The following is a 20,000-nucleotide window of genomic DNA, read 5'->3' on the forward strand; positions in this document are numbered from 1 at the left end:
ACAGTAACTAGTTAGCGACAGTAACTAGTTAGCCTCAGTAACTAGTTAGCCTCAGTAACTAGTTAGCCTCAGTAACTGAGCGGTCCGTGCCGGTCGGTCTCTCACCGTCTCCTTGTCCATGAGCAGAACCTTCATCCCGGGCCCGCTGTTCTCGATCATCTTGGAGATGTACTGCTTCACCGCGAGCGTCACGTTCATGATGGCGACGCAGAGTAAACAACAACAACAACAACAACAACACAACAACAACACAACAACAGCAGCAGCAGCTGTGAGGGTCTGTTGGTCGCTGAGGAGGAAGATCAGCTGCTGCGACAACAACACGCGCTTCCTTCCGGGTCTGTGACGTCATCGCGTCCGCTACGCTGCGCTGCGTCAGCACGTAGCTCAGCTCGTCTCTTTATTTAACTTAAAATAATGTAAACAGACTTCGTGCAGCAGATCAGCTGCAGACAGCGACGCACTGTTGACTCTTCTATTAAAGCGTGAACATGTTTTATTATTATTCATGTGTTAATACAACAAACTGTTAATGACGTCACAGTTTATTGTACATGTGATTAAACGTGTTTTAATCTGCAGAACAACTAATAACAACAGCTGTCACACAAAACAACATGAACAACACGTCATGGACGTAAACAGCTCAGAAACATGATATTACACCAACACAGGAGAGACGTGATGTGGGAGGACAGAAGAGATGAGACCTCAGCAGGTCCACAGGATGCTGCTGGTACCAGTGACCCAGAACCAGCTGAGGGCAGGTGAATGGACCGATGGACTGAAGAGGACGAGCAGGTCCATCATGAGTTGACACATTTGAATGTTTAACACCTCAATAATTTATTGAAACTTTAAGGAAGAGAAGCAACATCGAAACAACAAACTCAGCCGCCAGGTCTGTTTTTATGAGTCACTTATTACATTATTTGCTATATTTTGCTATTAGCTTGCAAAATTGTAATAAATGCTAAATCACCAGCTAGCTGTAGCTTCAACATGGTGTTTGATTCATATCATGAATTATTATTTGTGTGAACACTCAGTGTGTCTGTCTGAGGAGCTGGTTCATGTTAGCACCGGCTACATAAAGAGTTTAAGAGTTTGATTTTACAAAGTGTGTTTAAAAGAGATGATAGATGTTTTCAGGCGGTGACACAAATGTGTAATGTTGCATCATTTAATCTGAGAAGGTTTTAAATGTCATTAAAACATAAGGAGTTGCTGTTTAGCAGGATTAGCTTAGCGAGCAACAAGCCCAGCTGACAAACGTCCCTGTTGTTAATGATTATCGACATTATATCACAAATTTAATGACACTCTTTCACTTCGGGAACATTTTTGTTTAATTAACTAGTTCATGGTTAATACACAGCTAGCAAAGGCAGCTAACCTCAGTGTGTAGGCTAACTTATAATTAAAGTAAGCTAACCCTAAAGCTAACGGTTTCATAAATAGCCTCAGAAACCAGATGCTAATGAGCATCCACCGGCGGCAGCTCGGGTGATTGTACCCGCAGGAGAAGTCAACTTATTTTCTAGAAATTATTTCACAGCAACTTTCATGAGACAGTCGCAGCTTGTCGTGTGTATTCGCGCTAGCAATCCGCCAAAGTTGGCTAACGAACATTAGCCGATGTTTGCTCAGACGGGACGATCCGGTTGAGCTGCTGACAACTAAACTCAAGTGTTTCTTCTCTTTATCTGACGGATCAAACTACTTCGGCCATTGTGTAAAAGTCTGAATTACACGTGGTGAAAGAGAGTCGGACTAGTTTTGCGTGTAAAGTTTAATGATATAGTGAAACGTTAGCATGCTAATATCGGTTAGCATGCAGAAGTTAGGCTCCAGGCTCGCTGAACGCTGCTGAAGGTGTTTGTGTTCAGACGGACTCGTGTTATTTGCGTGGTGTTTTTCACCAACAGCTGATTATTAAACGATGACAGCGTCAAGTTACTAATATTAAAACCATATCAGTGCCGTAGCTGCGCCTTACAGTAGATATCCTTCCGCCTTCACACACAGCACCGTAGCCTCAGCCAGAGGAGGGAGTGGCGGAGGGATACATGAGTGCGTCTACAGCAAACAGCCGAGCGGTGAGCACGGTGCCAACTGCTAACAGCTAACAGCTAACAGCCCGGTGTGCTGCAGCTCTGATTCACTCTGTACTCTCTGAAAACACACTTTAAGAGGGGAATTTTTACGGAATAAGTATTTATTTGACATATAAAAGGTCCGGACAAGGTAAGCGAACGCCCGCTCCACTCTTTTAATCGGATAACTTGCAGAGTAAATGAAGTCTGTGAGTAGCTGCTAGGCTAGTTGTTAGCTTGTTAGCATTAGTAGCTTGATGTTAAGTTGGCTGAGGAGCAGCAGGCAGCTCAGCACTCTGCAGTGAAACAACACTCAGTTTGTTTCTATCAGCTCAAGTTTAGTTCAGTAAGAAGACAGAAAGTAGGTGTAAAGTCAGCCATCTTGTGCATTTAGCTTGTTCTATAGCTGCACTGGTCAGGTCAAGTGTTTTAATTAGCTTTGAATGAGACATTAGCTTGCTAGCTGAGCCTGCTAACTGATTGAGCTAATATTTCAGAGCTGTGTTGCTTCTTGTCACGTTTTTGACCAGTGAACACATTAATAACTCAGTGACAGCAGCTGTGGACCGTGACAGTTACTAGCTACTTAGATATTTAATGTTATTTCTGTAAAAGTGAAAGTAAAACTAACTGAATTATCATCACAGTTTAAACAACAGAGCTAACTTTGTGACATTTGTTAATTAAATTAAGTTGTTAATATTTATGTATATATATATATGTGTGTGCGTGTGTGTATGTATATATACATGTGTGTGTATAAAAATAAACTTGTATATTGTGACTTGTTTGGATGAGATGCAGCAGAATAAACTGCTGTGATATATTTCGGTGTCTCTACAGTTTACAGATGTCACAGTGCAGCTCATGTTTTATTTCTGCCATTTTCTTTATAAAGTTTTATGAGTATTGTTATTATTTAGTATTATATAGTTGTTGTGTCAGTTAATGAAAATAAAAATGTTCATATCTGACAAAAGTAAAGTTGTAGCAACTTGAGCTAACAGCAGTTTTTAAAAAATGTCACAATAATAATTTTACAATATTTATTTTCTTACATTGTAAAAACATCAGATATTTAACTTGAGGGATAAAACACAAACCTCTGAGCGGCGACCTCGTCGAGCAGGTGTTGGGAGTGTCTGACCTTGCGATGTCACAGGAGTTTCACTCAGCAGGTCCAGCGGTGATAAACGAATATCCACGGATATATTATCATAGTGCAGAACTTCGTGGCAGTGAGTAACGACACAAACGCTGTTCATGTTAAAGACGCTTCACACCTGCTGTAGCCACGTCGTCGCTACGGTAACGCCTCCCTCTGGCAGTCCAGTCGTCACTAAAACATAGAAACACTGGTTCTTCAGAACATGTGGGTCGCCTCAGACTCCACACCTAAAGAGTAACTCAACCCCTGGGTTTTGGCTGAGGTTGCAGGTGGCTAGGCTGGAAATTCAAAAAATACCTGGACTCTGAGCGGGGCTCCAGGTGCAGTTAAGACACGCCCCCCCCTCCCCAAAATGTCATCGGCCTCCATCTCAGCCAATAGCAAAATTCGATTGTAATAGCCGGGTTTCCACCCATAGAGGGCAGTCACTCTTACACTTTTACAACAAAATACGCCAAATTGAAATACTTTGACTAAAATGTCAAGAGTTGGACCAGAATCAACCAACAACACTACTTCTTACCCAAATACATTTGTGTTCAGCAGAAAAAAGTGGTTTGGGAGTTTAGTTACTCTTATACTGTCAAATACAGAGAGATTCATCGTCATCATCATCATCTGAACTCTTTAACAAGCGCTTCATTAACAGACTTTAGTTTATATACAACAGTTTAACTGAGTCCAGATTTATATTTGAACAAGTTATTTACAGTTGAGAAAATGTTTCTGCAGTTTGTGAAGTTAGTGACACAAAAACAAACAAATAAGAATCACAGCAGCTTGATCACCTGATCACCTGATCACCTGATCCATCAGTCAGCTGCCAAAACACAAGTTTAACTGGATTAAAATCAGTAAATTGACCTTTTGATTGTGTGAAATCTGTAATTTATTGGTTGATTAAAACTTGACTTGTCTGACAGGTGTATCTCTGCAGGTGAAGAGATGGAGGAGGTGATGGTGGAGAGAACAGCAGGTGGAGCTGCAGACCTGCTGATGGAGTGTGATGAAGAGGAGCTGGATGTTTACCCTCAGTCACCAGAGAGAGACGAGGAGGAGGAGGAGGAGGAGGAAGGTGATCAGCTGCTCTCAGATCAGTCACTGTCATGTGACCCATCAATGTCACTCCTCACTCACTTGTGTCAGAACAACGTGTGAAACGTGAGGACTCAACGTGTTCAGATGTTAGTTTGTCCTCTGTGTGTCTGCAGGTCTGGAGGCTGGTGATGAAACGGACCCGCCACCAGTCAGGATCATCCCCATCCCAGTTCAACCAGTCAGCAGCTGCAGCCTCAAACACAACAGCACACTGCAGGTGACAGACGTGCAGGTGACAGACGTGCAGGTGACAGACGTGCAGGTGACAGACGTGCAGGTGACAGACGTGCAGGTGTCAGACGTGCAGGTGTCAGACGTGCAGGTGACAGACGTGCAGGTGACAGACGTGCAGGTGATAGACGTGCAGGTGTCAGACGTGCAGGTGTCAGACGTGCAGGTGTCAGCTGGACCTGATGATGTGTTGGTCCAGTTTAGTTCAGATTAGTTCAGTTTGTGAGTTGATGTTCTGGCTGGTTTCAGTTCGAGTGAATCGGGTGGAGTTTGTTGTTGGTCGATGATGTTTGTTGAAGGGCCAGTGTGTAGGATTCATGGAGCTGTGCTGGCAGTAATTGAACACGATATTCCAGATTATGTTTTAATTATTATTTATTATTAATTATTCTGCTGATTATTTCCTCAATCAATCCATCGACAGTTCAATATCTGAATCTTCACTCAAAGAGAAGCAGTGAATGTTTTCATTTGAGAAGCAGAACCCAAAAAAACCTGATCGATTCAAAACGGAACATCTTCTGTAATTTGATTAATTGATTGTTGCAGATGAGAAGAATCGTGTTCATCTATTTTATATCATATCTTTTATTTTAATCTTTTACATTTGATAAATATAAGATATAATATTTACGTGTGTGTGTGTGTGTTCAGTGTTCAGGTCCGCTGGGCTTCAGGCTGAACGGTCGACCCATCTCGCTGCTGCCTGAAGGTCAGTTCACTTTGTGGTCAATGTTTCTCTTCTAAACTATTTTCTCTCATTTCATAAAACCTTCTCAACATCTAGTTTTCTTCTCAGTCTGAATCACTTTATAAAGTCAGACTGAAGTTCAGAACCTGCAGGAGACGTCTGCTGTCAGGACGTTTGTTTAAATGCCCCAAAATAATTGTATTTCATGTTTGTTTGTTGTTGTTTTTAAGATTCTTGTGTCATGATGACCTGAGCTAAGCTAAGCTAACCAGCTGCTCACTACAGCTTCAGTGTACAGAAATGAGAGGAATCGATCTGAACACGTGACTCCGACAGAAAGAGGAGAAGATTTCAGAGAACTGCTGCTTTAAGGAACAGTTCAGGCTCAGCCATCATCTCCTCCTGATGATATAAAGTCAGGCTCAGTCATCATCTCCTCCTGATGATATAAAGTCAGGCTCAGTCATCATCTCCTCCTGATGATATAAAGTCAGGCTCAGTCATCATCTCCTCCTGATGATATAAAGTCAGGCTCAGTCATCATCTCCTCCTGATGATATAAAGTCAGGCTCAGCCATCATCTCCTCCTGATGATATAAAGTCAGGCTCAGCCATCATCTCCTCCTGATGATATAAAGTCAGGCTCAGCCATCATCTCCTCCTGATGATATAAAGTCAGGCTCAGTCATCATCTCCTCCTGATGATATAAAGTCAGGCTCAGCCATCATCTCCTCCTGATGATATAAAGTCAGGCTCAGCCGTCATCTCCTCCTGATGATATAAAGTCAGGCTCAGCCGTCATCTCCTCCTGATGATATAAAGTCAGGCTCAGCCATCATCTCCTCCTGATGATTTAAAACGGAGAAACAACCAAACAATACATGAATACACTTTTCTCCTGAGAGACATCAGTCACCACCTCTTGGTCCTCGTGGCCCCTCTGAACCAGTTTTACCTCCGCTGACCTCTAAATGTTCTCCATCCTGCAGGTGCAGGTGTGGAGCTGAAGCTGCGCTCTCATCCTGAAGGTTCATCCAGCGGCTTCACCTCAGTCCAGATCCCCGTCACTCTGACGGTGCACAGTCCTGCAGGGACTCAGCACATCAACACTACGGCCTCCCTGACCACAGCTGCTGCTCCTGCTGCTGTTATACCCAAGACTGAGCCCACCCCCATCATCACAGGTAACACCTCCACCTGTCTGGCTGAGTTTAAAGAAGTTGTGAGTGTCTAACCTTCTGTGTCGTCCAGGTGTGGTCTCAGGTGAAGCAGCTCAGAGGGTATTGAGCAACCACAGCGTGAACTTCAAATTCAGCCCCCCTGTGACGGGACTGAAGACGCCACCCAGCACCTCCCCCGTCACCCTCACCTCTCCACGGACCACAGCCTCAGCACCACGCGGCGGCAGCAAGAGACGCGCACCTCCTCCCAAACTGCTCCACAAAGGTCTGACTGACGTTTCTGTTCACCTGCGTCTGTTTTAATTAGTTTAATGAGTTGATGACAAGTTCAGGGTCAGACTCAGTCACCGAGCTTTGTTTTCACTGAAGCAGCTGTGTGTGTGTGTGTGTGTGTGTGTGTCCTCAGGTCAGCTGGGACCCGTCTCTCCTCCCGACTGTCTCGTCTGCAGGTCTCAGTACAAACTCATCATGGAGCTCCGAGGATTCATGTGTGTAAGTCCTGAAGCCCCGCCCCCTTTAGCTCATTGTAAGGGTTAGTGTGACATCACACGCTCGACCCCGCCCCTAACACCTCCCTCCTCGTCCTCCAGCTGTGCAGCCCTGAGATCGCTCAGAGTCTGAAGAACCTGAAGAAGAAGAAGAAGAAGAAGCACAGGAGGAGCAAGACGTCCAAATCTCCCAAAGAGCCTCAGAGCGCCAGTAAAGTGTCAAAGAGTCGACCGTCAGCTGTGAGTCATCCTGCTCAGTCCTCCTCAACAGAGTAATCAGATTACTGAAGCTCTTCACTGTGTTTCTGGTCACATGAATCCACTTCCTGTGTGTCTCCTTCAGGCTAAAGTCACCTCTCCGATCCAGAGGACCCACAGACCGTCTGGTGACTTTGTGCCGGTCCGGTTCACCAGCCCCGTCCCGCCGCCCGTCACCGCCTGCAGCCCTCAGGTTCAGAACCAGTCCGAACCTCCGTCCGACCAGCTCCGTGGTAAACTGGTGATAATGGTGGAGGACTTTTATTATGGCTCGGCCAGAGGACAAAGCTCCATCACAGACAGCAGGACGGAGAGAAAACCAGCCGGACCGTACCGCTGCATCCACTGTCCACACACACTCCACAACAACATCAAGTGAGACACACACACACGGACAGTATACACACACACACACACGGACAGTATACACACACACACACGGACAGTATACACACACACACACACACACACGGACAGTATACACACACACGGACAGTATACACACACACGGACAGTATACACACACACACACGGACAGTATACACACAGACACGGACAGTATACACACACACGGACAGTATACACACACACACACGGACAGTATACACACACACACACGGACAGTATACACACACACACGGACAGTATACACACACACGGACAGTATACACACACACGGACAGTATACACACACACACACACACGGACAGTATACACACACACACACACGGACAGTATACACACACACACACACGGACAGTATACACACACACACACACACACACGGACAGTATACACACACACGGACAGTATACACACACACACACACACACACACGGACAGTATACACACACACACGGACAGTATACACACACACACACACGGACAGTATACACACACACACACACACACGGACAGTATACACACACACGGACAGTATACACACACACACACACGGACAGTATACACACACACACACACACACACGGACAGTATACACACACACACACACACACACACACACACGGACAGTATACACACACACACACGGACAGTATACACACACACACACACACACGGACAGTATACACACACACACACACACACACACACACACGGACAGTATACACACATACACACACACACACACACACGGACAGTATACACACACACACACACACACACACACACACACACACACACACACATGGACAGTATACACACACACACACACACACACACACACAGGTGTTCAGGTCCAGTTATTGTTGACTCAGTATTTGGTTTAATGTTTCTGGTGTTCAGTTCAAAGTCTGAATGTTGTTGGATCCAACTTGAGTTAATGACTCGGTGATTTAGATGTTTTTCTTTATTTGAATATCAGACTTGTTGCACTGACGTGATTCTGATAAAGGAACCAGAAGTTTTACTGGTTGATGATGAACGTTGTGTTTCAGGTTGATGAGTCACATGAACCAACACGTGTCCACGATGTCGGAGCAGGACGGACTCGCGGACTCTGCGTCTTCATGTCCTCACTGTTTCCGTCCCTTCACCTCTCCCTTCAAACTACAGTGTCACCTGGAGGCCGTTCACAGTCAGTACAAGTCCACAGGTCTGTCTCACACATACACGCGCACACACACACACACACACACACACACACACACACACACACACACACACACACACACACGGTTTCTATGTGTCATTATTGAAGAACAGTAGTAAAACATGAATTTAACAGGTTTATTCTGAACGCTGTGAATAAACAGAATCAGGTGATCGTTTCTGCTTCATTACTTTATAATTAGATTATTGATCTGAGTGTGAACGTCTCCAGGGTTGACGGGATGTATCAGATGTTGTGTGCTGTCATGTGTGATGTCATGTGTGATGTCATGTGTGATGTCATGTGTGATGTCACGTGTGATGTCGTGTTGTTTATCTAGCTAAGTGTAAGATCTGTGAGCTGGAGTTTGGCAGCGAGCCGTCCTTCCTCTGGCACATGAAGAGCGCTCACAAACCAGGAGAGATGCCGTACGTCTGCCAGGTGAGTTGGCTCCGCCCACATCTTCATCAACACTGTTATTAATATTATTATTGTTACATATGCGAATAGTTAATGTGTGTGTGTGTGTGTGCGCAGGTGTGTGACTTCAGGTCGTCCTTCTACTCGGACCTCTGGACTCACTTTGAGCAGCTTCACGCTGACACCAAACACCTGCTGTGTCAGTACTGTCTGAGAGTGCTGCGCAGTAACACCTGCTACCAGCAGCACTTCGCCCGACACCAGGTACACAACTACACACAAATACACATACGCTACGTCAACACTGTCCAAGCTACATCACAGTGAGGACGTTAATCAAACCAACAGACGAGATTCATCCTGGTTCTGACGAGAAGAAGTAGAACCAAGAACTGATTTTCACGCCTGACGTCTGTTTGTGTGTTTCTGTGTGTAGAAGAAGAACGTGTTCAGCTGTGACAAGTGTCGTCTCCACTTCCTGTACATCAGAGAGCGAACTGAACACAACCTGCTGCACCACAGAACCCACGTCAGACCGCCACAGCTCACCGGACTCAAACCTGGAACCAAGGTACGCGACAGATCCACAACGGACCAACATGATGAACAGAACTCTGCATGTTGAGCAGCTGACGTGTCCTGACGCACTGAAATAAAAAACCTGTTCAGTGACTAACAGGCCCGTCTGTGTGTCTGTAGGTGACGGTGAGGACATACTCTGTAGTCCAAGGATCCGAAAATGAAGAGGTACCGAAGAAAAGAGCTGCATTAAAGGTCCGTCTCCCCTGAAACGTCTCAAAAACTCTGTGATGTTCATGTGATTAAATGTTCCCCTCAGGATGAATTCTTCATCCACGTTTGGATCTCCTCATGTTTTTCTTCTTCTATGGTCCAGGTGGTGGATGTTGACCTGCCCCCGCCCAAACAGGAAGCTCCCAGAAGGAAACCAGTGGAGAGTCTGGGACCACTGCTGTCCAACCTGAACCAGCAGAGGTACGGACCCACACCTGCCTCCTCCATCTGCAGAGTCTCAGTCCGTCTCAGTGTTTTAAAGCTGTGGCGAATGACAGTAACTGACTTCCTGTTGTCGTTCACCTCACACTGACTCTGGTCTCACCTTTGTCCCTCCACAGCTCCTTTAACTCCTTTAACTAAATTAATCTGAAAAGTGTTTTTACAGAAAGAATTTCATGTTTCAGGTATTTTTCACTCAAATTCACAGTTTATGGTTTTTTATTTGGTCCAGGTTGAACTCTTTAAAGAACCTCTGTAAACATCTGGACATCTCTCACCATGTCTGTCTCTCTCTCTCTGTGTTTCAGTGAGGACACCGGTGTCTCTCGTCCCTCGCAGCACTGTCTCGAGTGTCTGACGTCGTTTCAGGACTTCAGGACTCACTTCCCCTCTCTGGTCCACTGCTCGCTCTGCAAGTTTGTCACCTGCTGCTCCACCTCCTACGCCAACCACATGATCAAGTAGGTCACATCTGCATATTTTAATTAGTCCAGAAAATGATGTGATGTCTTCAGATGTCTCGTTTGATTTGACCGGCAGTCAGAACGAGATGTGAAACGGACTTTATGATCAATAATCCATCATCAGAACTGCTGATTAATCATCTGTTAACTGATTACTCAGCATTTCTGCAGAAAGGTCAGATATATGGTACACAGTGACCACAGTTTATTAATCATAAAATATTAAAGTGTCTTTTTAATGAAGGATGAAGTTCAGTCTGTTCTCACAGATCTAAACAGACACAATAATAACTGATGATGTTGAGGCCTGTGTTTATGAATGATCGGACGAGGATTCATTAATTCTTGATGTAGTTTAAACACTCTGCTGTTAATGCACAAATAAATACAGTAAGAAGAATAAAAAGTAACGACTCAGGTTTAACAACTATATAAAATACACACGTCACCACTCAACTGTTATAATGTGCTCCAATATTGAACACGACACTTTGTCAGATACCTGGTTCTGGTTCTGGTTCTGGTTCCTGTCGTTGTTCATCCACATGTCTGTTCCACAGTTTGACTCCCACACATGTAGATCAGCCTCAGTTTGTGTTGATTTGGCTCCCAGACTTTCTTCAGAGCCTGAGAGAAACACAAACACGTTTCCAGTAATCATCCAGTTTTCAACATCTGTGCAGGTGTTCACTCTGTTTGTAGCTGAATGAGCTGATATCTGCCTCCTCTGTTGATGTGTGTCCTCCTGACAGTGTGACCTCTGACCTTTAACAACGTGTGTGTGTGTGTGTGTGTGTGTGTGTGTGTGTGTGTGTGTGTGTGTGTGTGTGTCCACAGTAACCATGCCACCTGCAGGAAGAAGCCTCAGTATCACAGTATCTTCCTGTCTGAGCCGAGGTAACTTTATTGTGTTTAATGTTAAAGAAAGTGAACAAGATGAATCTGCTTGTTAATAAAGTTTCATTCATTTATGTAACAGAAAGTTAAACATAAGTTCTGTTTCTCTTATTAACATGTCAGAGCTTCACTGATCAATATATTATTTATTTAATTTATATGTTTATTGACTCAGTCAGCTGGTGTGTGTGTGTGTGTGTGTGTGTGTGTGTGTGTGTGTGTGTGTGAGATTCAGATTGTCACATAAGTTGAAGTGTGTGTCGTGCACGTTTACCACCTGCAAAGGAGACGTGATGGCCAATCACCTGACAGAGAGACCAGACCATCACTGTATCATGTTAACACACAACGGTAACACACACACACACACACACACACACACACACACCTGATATTTAAGGAGTTTGTTTGTTTTATATATTGAGATAACTTTTGTGGTACAGTCTGATCATCACCAGCCTGATGTTCATGATGTGACCAGTAGGTGGCAGCAGAGTAAATTAATTCTTCTTCTTCTTCTGCTTCTTCTGCTTCTTCTTCTTCTGCTTCTTCCGCTTCTTCTTCTGCTTCTTCTGCTTCTTCTTCTGCTTCTTCTTCTGCTTCTGCTTCTTCTTCTGCTTCTGCTTCTGCTTCTTCTTCTTCAGAGTCAAGTATGGATGGTGAGAAAACGATGAACACACAACCAGCTGACATCTCCTCCAGGTAAACTCACATCAGACACTGGAGCTAACCTCTGCTCCTTCACAGTAAAAGCCTTTTTAAAATCAGCTCTTTCAGAGTAAAAGCATGATAGATGACAGGAGTCTGAAACTGCAACATACTGGGCAAAGAGGCAGAAGTTGAGGGCTTTTATTGTGACGGGGCAGCAGAGATGAAGGTGTTGCGTTAGCTCCACATGCTAACGTCACGTCTTGTCTCATCACTAATGAACTCTGAACTTTTTGTGAGGGAAAGTTTTAACATTTAAACAAATCTGATGAAACCTTTTCTTCTTCTTCCTCACGCTCTCTGGTTCTTACATCACTTCCTGTCCTGCTATCGATCAGTTAAACAGAATCGAATCTGATCAGGAATCAGTTTTTAATTATTATTTATCTCATCATAACCTCCTGCTCCTCCTGCTCCTCCTGCTCCTCCTCGTCCTCCTCCTCCTCCCACAGTGTGACATCCCCCAGCAGTCAGGGGAGCGGCATCTTCATCCCCATCCACCTCCTTCCCTCCGGTCAGACCTCCTCACAGCTTTCAGTCAAAGCCCTCACCTCCCCCTCCCCCCTCTCCTCTCCCCCCGCCATGACCATCAAGTTCCTGGGGCCCCGCCCACAACCTGACCAGGTGAGCGCACGTGTTTTATTGTGTTTGTTATATAAAAAACTGATCAGTCAGTATCATCAATATTCTGTTATTGATAAAGATTCAAATGTGTCGTTTATCAGACTGATGTTCTTAAACTAACTGTTTTTAATTTGGTTACTTTTGAATCATTTTTCATTAATTTATCTGCTGATTAATTAAATCGATTAGTTCAGTTATTTTTTGATGAATCGTTTTGTCGGTAAAACTTCAGGAGAAATACAACAAGACAGTTTGTCAGAATCAAAGTTAACATCTCGATTTAATTGTTGATTAATCTGCTGATTATCTTCTAGATTTTATCAGTTGTTTCTCTAAAATGTTGAAAAATGTCGTTCAGTGTTTCGTCCACAATCCAAATTTAGTTTACTGTCACAGAGGAAAGAAACCAGGAAATATTCACATTTAACGAGCCGACATCAGAGAATACAGACTTTATTTTGGTGATTTAATTTAATAATTGACAACTAATCAATTAATTGTCGCTGGTTTAGTTTTGATGATTTAGTTACAGTCACATGAAGCGGACATGAGTTAATCATGCGCAGTATGTTTCACATGATGACGATGATGATGTTTGCGTCCTCCTCTTCCTCCTCAGTGTTCCGTCTCTCCTCTGTCGGCCTCCCAGCTCTCGGCCGTCCTCTCCTACCTGTGTCACGGCCTCCTTCAGGCCACCCGCCGCTCCCAGGCGTCTCCTCAGACCATCCACTCGTGGATCCGGCAGCAGGAGCATCATCTGTCGTACAGGAAGTGGTGCTGGAGGACGGAGACGTTGGCGGAGTGGGTGATGAGTCAGAGGGAGCAGCAGCTGAGCGTGAGCGAAGACGTGCTGCTGCAGACGGCGAGGAAGGCTCTGGGAGAGAACAGTTATCTGACCGACTGTTACAGCTGGGCCGTCGACTTCCTGCTGAGACACGAGCTCGCCGTGCAGCCATCCCAGAACCACCGAGGAAGACTGCCCCGGAGCATCCGGGACAACAGCCGCGTCTTCATACAGCTGCTGTCTGCACAGGTGTGTCAGAGATTACCCTTTACTCAAGTATCAATACCACAGAGTACAAATACTCTGTTACTTTAACTGTAACAACAAAATAAAAGGTGACTGTCGGGATGTTTATCAGTGACTTGAGCATGACATCATACTTATTTACAGTACTCGAGTAAATGTACTTAGTTACTTTCCATCATTATCTTCTGACTTAATAACAAGAGATGACTCGGTACTGTTGATGCAGCGACTCCGTGTCCACCCCGGATGAATCAAATGAGGCGGGGCTAAATAATAAACGCCTCTGTGTTCGTAGCATCGTAGCTTAAATTGAGTTTCTGCACTGAGCCATTCAAAACCTCATTAACAAAACCACAAATTTAAAGCATTTAACATTGATATTTTGTATAATTTCAGCTGCTTTAAATCACAGAGCAACTCTGAGGTGACAAACTGTTCTTGTGTTCAGGTCCAAGGTAAGAACGTTCCTCCTAACTTTGTGGCCTCCATGGACGAGTTCTCCATCTTCATCGACCAGGACCAGTTCTCGGACCAGAACCCGTCGGCCCTGCGGCTGTTTGGCTCGCCTGAAGAAAAACCTGTGTTTGACGTCATCCTTTCTGCTCTGTCTGATGGGACGCTGCTGCCCCCTCTGCTGTTCTACAGAGGAACCCCATCACTCCTTCCTGAAGGGTTCCCCGGCAACGTTCTGCTGGAGGCTCGGCAGGAAGAATTCACAGACCAGGACTGCCACAAGATCTGGATCAACAAGGTCTGTGTGACTATCTGAGCTAAGGGAGGAGTATGTCTGAGTTTTAGTCTGGTCATGTGACGTCATGTTTACCTGTGTGCAGGTGTGGAAGCCTCACGTGGCGTCTCACTGGCAGTCAGTGTTGATAGTGGACGTCCACCGCGGTCACCTGAGGGACGAGTTCAGGACCAGTTTGACCTCATTGTCCACAGACGTCTTCTTCATCCCGTCAGGATGCTGCTGCCGTCTGCAGCCGCTGGACGTCTGTGTGACGCCGGTGCTGCGAGACTTCCTGCAGGTAGTCTCACCTGTCCCACCTCTGAATCTGTCTCACCTGTGTGATGTAATGCTGATGTCCTGATGTGTTGCTCCTCCTCCTCCTCCAGGCCCGGTGGACTCAGCTGGTCTCTCAGGGGGGTCTGGATGGTCTGGGTCTGGACCAGCTGGCTCTGACTCTGGCCTGCTGGCTCAGTGAAGTGTCCTCCACCTTGAACTCAGAGACGAACGTCCTCCGCAGGTGTGATGCCTCAGAATCTAGAGACGCAGCGTTTCTTCTCCTGTGGTTCTGTGCTAACATCCATCTGTGTTGCAGGTCTTTTGCCTCGGCGTGTAACCTGCAGGAGGTGGAGGACCGGGGGGAGGTGGTGAGGATCATCCAGGCTCTGACCGAGGCTCTGGTCCAGCCTCTGGAGACCTCGGAACCTGCACCTGATCCAGAACCAGAACCAGAGCTGGAGCTGCTGCTGGTGATGGAGGAGGAGAAGAAGCAGCAGGAGGAGCCGACAGCTCTGCATCAGGTGTTCGATGGCGACAGGGATCAGGAGTCGTTTGTCGGTTTCTAGGACGACTGATTGACTCTGCTGACGACAGGAAGTCAGAAACAACAACACGACGTCTGATTGGTGCTGAGAAACAACAGGAAGTGTTGAACATTTGCTGTGATGGAGCCTTCAGACGGGGCGAAGGGAAACACTTTGGATCTCTGTCTTTATCTACAGAAGCCCTGAACGGACATGATTCAGTTGTTTATCTCCAGATAACATTTTATGTGGTTATCTTGTGACAGACGTCAGGTTTCTGGTGAGAACTGAAGTTGATCTGAAGTGAACTCGTCTGTGGAGCTGCAGCCTGAAACGATGATCTGATTATTAAATCTAAAGGTGAAATCGTCTTTATTATAAAGTTCACGTCTGTTCCAGCGACATTTTTTTAAACTTTAGATTTATCTACACTCCTGTTTATCGACCTGACTGCAGCAGGTCACAGCTCGTACTGTCGCTCGCCAGCTTACAGCTCGTAGAGCAAACTAATCACTCAAACAACAAAGTGATGTGTTGAATAACACGAGGCTTGAACTCGACAGGACACCTTGACTAAAGTTCAGTCTGATGCAGTGACCAATAACCGATCAGCCTCCAGGTGACGTTTACATCTTAAATCAGTCGCCTCACGCTGTAAAAGATTTCCTGATCCTGATGAACATTTGAGGCAACAGGAGCAAACGACCTTCTGATTTCTGTTGGTAACAGAAGAGTTGACTCATGACGTCAACAACAACAAACTGCAGTCTCAGCTTCTGTATTCATCACTCTGATGAAGAAATGTGAGAAACTTCAAACTGGAATCCACCGCTGAAGAAACGTCCACTGACTTTGTTTCCTCGTTCGTCTGTCAGATGTTTGATTTCAGGACGCGTACGGCTGTTTCATTTTTATACTGGAACATGAATTATTGTCACGTTTTATAAGAAAATAAAGAGAAAATGTTCAGACAGACTCAAATGTGTTTCTGTAGATGAAGATCATGTTTATTACTGTTAATATTCACGATTTACATGTTCAACTAAACCAGGCTCACATGGTCCTTTTTATCCTCATCTTGACTGACGGCATGCTTTTATTTTGAAATGAGACGAAAATGAGTAAAAGAAATCATTAAAAATCTTTCGTCTTAAAGTCTGTTGATCATTTTATTGAAGGAACAGTCAGTAAGGAACAGTCAGTAAGGCACGTTAAACGGTTAGTGGTGAAATAAATGAGATGTTCATAACAACCGTGTGTCTGACTGGACGTCAGAGACACACTGACAAACAGGACAGAGTTAAAATGTCTGCGGGAAAACATTTATTCTCTACAGTGTTAAGTTAAAATCCTCCTTTATGACCAGCAGGATGTAAAAAATACTTCATCCTTTTTACAGTGTAGATGTGAAACACGCTGGAGCTTATTGGACGTCCTGCTGCCACTAAAACCATCAAGAGCACCACGTGGATTAATACGCTGCTGAAAATAGTCCCCAACATAAAAACTAGTCAGTAAACTCATCACCTGAAACCTCTCGTATGTTTTCACTGTATCACCTCAGACTTTTCTCTCAGCTTTGTAAAACTCAAAGCTGAAGGACGAGTTCAAACTGCAGCTGGAAGTTTTTGCCATGAGGTGTTGGAGCGGCGACGTTCAGCCGGGCTTCAGGCTGCGACTGTTCGGTCCACATGTGCTCACAGAACATCTGTCACGTTGTCTTTGAAGAAATGTTGTGTTACAGACGTTTTGTATTCAGACAGGCAGACCTGAAGGAAACGAAAACTGAAACTTAGCGGTCTCACCCTTCTCTGATGAGAAGTGAGACGTCTTCAAGACACTGAAACAAGTCCAGTTGGCTACGATACAGCACTGAGAATTACCCTGAGCTGGATGACTGACCGCCTTCATCAACATCAGTTCTGTTTGTGATGTCAGAAATATGTGAATCTGTCTCTCCAGAGCACAAAGGTCCTGACCCGACTCCCTGCTGGTGTCACTCTGCTGTCGTGTTCTGGTTAAACAGGAATCATGGATCCTTTATCTGAGGAGCATTTCACCTCACACACCTTTTTATTCATTTGTATTTTCTTTCAATAGAAACATCTGGCGGGCCCACGGGCCTTATATTTGAGGTTGAGTAGTTTAAACATCTGCGCTGTGTAACTTATTATACGTTTAGTATTATAGTGTTCAGTTGAGGTTCAGTGTCGTCGTATTCATGGGTCCACCTGAATGACCAGTCAGGCCCGGCAGTGATTCTGGAGAAAGATGGTTGGTTGTTGAGTCTCATTCCCAGATGGTCAGATATCGACAGTGTGGGTCAGAACACCAGGCTGGATACTGACCGATGACGACCTGAGACTCAACAATCACCGTCTTTGTCCAGAATCACCCTTCAGTACTGCAACATGAGCTCTGGTTCTGATGACCCTCCACAGTGTCTGTAGCTGCTCATGTAAACGGGCCTGACAGTGAAGCTTCATGGTACACAGACTGTGTACTGGACTGAAGACAACGACATTTACTGATCATCATCATCATCGACTCTTTTTATTCTCAAACAAATAATCTTACGTTGTGTTTTTAAATCTGATTGGTTCCGTTCACACCGGGTCAGAATCAACCACGTTTATTTGTCTGATACTGATTTAAATCACCAACCTCAAAATCTGAGACAAATCCACGTGGTCCAAACCTTAGATTTAATACAGACAGAGGGACAGAGGGACATGTCCTGTCCGGACCGGACACAGACCCGCTGAAGAAGGATTACAACACCAACAGCACCTGACATCTAAATACTGCAGGGAAAAGGGTCAGAAAAGTCAGAACTATGATTCAGAGTCTGTCTGCACTGAACACTGTTCGTGTTTTACTCATCAGGACAGATCGAGTCCAGAATACAACATCCAGCCTCGCTGTAATCTGTGATCTGTAGTCTGTGATCTGTAATCTGTGATCTGTAATCTGTGATCTGTGATCTGTAATCTGTAATCTGTGATCTGTGATCTGCGATCTGCGATCTAATCTGAGCTGCTCTTTGTTTGGTCGCTGCTCCTCCTGCGTTTGTCTTCAGCACGGCAGCTGGGTCACGAACACTCAGAGCTTCAGTCCTGCTGGAGAACCGGTGCAGCTTCACTGATCTGAGCTGAGAGCGCCGGCACACTTGTGTCTTCTGATCTGAACGAACTGAGCGAATCTTTTCTCGCAGACGGAGCAGCTGAACGGTTTCTCTCCCGTGTGGACGAGCATGTGTCGCCTCAGATTCCCGTTCACGGTGAATCCTTTACCGCAGACGGAGCAGTTGAACGGTCTCTCCCCGGTGTGGATCCTCATGTGAGTCGACAGGTGGCCTTTAAAACTGAAGCTGACCTTACAGACGGAGCAGGTGTACGGTTTCTCTCCTGTGTGGACCTTTAGGTGTGAGGTCAGAGTTGAGTTCTGTGCGAAGCCTTTCCCGCAGACGGAGCAGCTGAAGGGTTTCTCTCCGGTGTGGATCCTCATGTGTCTCACAACATCGATTTTCACTTGAAAGGTTTTTTCACAGAAGGGGCAGCTGAAGCGTTTGTCCTCTGAGTGGAGTCTCATGTGGTCCCTGATGGATTTCTTCTGTGGGAATCTTTTACCACAGATCGCACAGATAAACGGTTTCTCTGCTGTTTGGACTCCGTCCGGTTCCTGCGGGCGTCTCTCGTCCTCAGAGCTCGCAGCGCGTTCAGTCTGAGGTTCAGAGGCTTTATCAGCCTCAGGGTCAGAAGAGTCGTCGGTCTCATCAGTGTCAGGTTGTAGATGTCGATCTGGATCTGAGGTCCTGGCTGGTTCTGGTCCTCCACAGTCCTCTCTATCAGCTGCTGTCTCCATCTGTTCAGTCTGTCTTTGAGGCTGTGAGGACTCAGGTTCCTCGTCTTCTTCTTCATCTTCACTCTTCACAGTGAACTTGGTGATGTCATCCTCCTCCTGATTGGTCCAGAGTTCCTCCTGTTCCTCTTTAATGTGTGGGGGTTCTGGTTCCTCCTGGTCCAGACTGGAGCTGCACTCCAGCTGCTCAGGGGGAACCTCTTCTTTAATCACCAGCTGCTGGACGTCTGTGGAGAGTAAAGACACGTTTCAGTTAACGTTCAGGCCTCTGGGTGAATACTGCCGTCTGATTGGCTGCAGGGGGTCAGTTAACTCTGACTCATCAACTAATCTGAACATCTGGTTCAACAATGAGTCTGGACCCACCGGGTCATCGTCCTCTGAACGCCACAGGGTGGCGCTGCAGGAAGAAGTCCACACCGTCCCTCAGAACACAGACCATCGTCTCACATTTCACTGTTTGAATTACTGACGCTTTGGACCGGAAGGTCCACTGTGTTAGAATGAACATCCTGAACCATGAAGGTCCGGAGAGTTACTGTGAACCTTTGTTCAACTGGACCAGAACCACCAGCAGTGAAAATAAACCCTGATGTGCTTTGTCTTGTTGTCCTGGTGTCTGTCTGTG

The 20,000-nt window shown here is 45.5% G+C and overlaps 3 protein-coding genes across 8 annotated transcripts in view; 1 reads left to right on the top strand and 2 right to left on the bottom strand.

The window, feature by feature from the left end:
- The window catches only part of vps45 (vacuolar protein sorting 45 homolog), an 8,785-nt gene extending 8,438 nt beyond the window's left edge, over positions 1-347 (bottom strand). The window contains exon 1 of the mRNA XM_073481657.1: positions 106-347. Coding sequence (XP_073337758.1) covers positions 106-198 — 93 coding nt within the window. The 5' untranslated portion in view covers positions 199-347. The remainder of the gene's footprint in view (positions 1-105) is intronic.
- A 337-nt stretch (positions 348-684) lies between these two features.
- Positions 685-16,480, top strand: pogza (pogo transposable element derived with ZNF domain a). Of its 6 annotated transcripts, none has more exons than XM_073481651.1 (26): positions 685-767; positions 863-901; positions 4,188-4,339; positions 4,476-4,579; positions 5,248-5,305; positions 6,275-6,469; positions 6,537-6,731; positions 6,873-6,958; positions 7,057-7,194; positions 7,298-7,587; positions 8,670-8,827; positions 9,165-9,265; positions 9,362-9,508; positions 9,681-9,815; positions 9,944-10,018; positions 10,140-10,237; positions 10,567-10,719; positions 11,560-11,619; positions 11,855-11,970; positions 12,264-12,321; positions 12,780-12,951; positions 13,571-13,984; positions 14,430-14,732; positions 14,815-15,009; positions 15,098-15,228; positions 15,304-16,480. In XM_073481651.1, the coding sequence occupies exons 1-26, from the start codon at positions 685-687 to the stop codon at positions 15,551-15,553; spliced, it is 3,906 nt and encodes a 1,301-aa protein (XP_073337752.1). In that variant the 3' UTR covers positions 15,554-16,480. The 6 variants fall into 6 exon arrangements, with proteins under 6 accessions (XP_073337752.1, XP_073337747.1, XP_073337749.1 ...); XM_073481646.1 differs by having other exon boundaries at positions 689-767; positions 4,202-4,339; XM_073481648.1 differs by lacking the exons at positions 685-767; positions 863-901 and adding an exon at positions 1,509-2,099.
- A 186-nt stretch (positions 16,481-16,666) lies between these two features.
- The window catches only part of LOC141009199 (uncharacterized), a 4,272-nt gene continuing 938 nt past the window's right edge, over positions 16,667-20,000 (bottom strand). Inside the window, exon 2 of the mRNA XM_073481667.1 lies at positions 16,667-19,599. Coding sequence (XP_073337768.1) covers positions 18,650-19,599 — 950 coding nt within the window. The 3' untranslated portion in view covers positions 16,667-18,649. The remainder of the gene's footprint in view (positions 19,600-20,000) is intronic.

The sequence above is a fragment of the Pagrus major genome, chromosome 15, assembly GCF_040436345.1.
Source record: "Pagrus major chromosome 15, Pma_NU_1.0".
Taxonomy (NCBI): domain Eukaryota; kingdom Metazoa; phylum Chordata; class Actinopteri; order Spariformes; family Sparidae; genus Pagrus; species Pagrus major.

Bases quoted from the DNA above. Each gene is read 5' to 3' on its own strand.
- pogza (XM_073481651.1), top strand. From the start codon at position 685: ATGTGGGAGGACAGAAGAGATGAGACCTCAGCAGGTCCACAGGATGCT. The intron at 8,828-9,164 runs GTCTGTCTCACA...TTGTTTATCTAG, and splicing joins CAGTCAGTACAAGTCCACAG to CTAAGTGTAAGATCTGTGAG. The intron at 9,816-9,943 runs GTACGCGACAGA...GTGTGTCTGTAG, and splicing joins GACTCAAACCTGGAACCAAG to GTGACGGTGAGGACATACTC.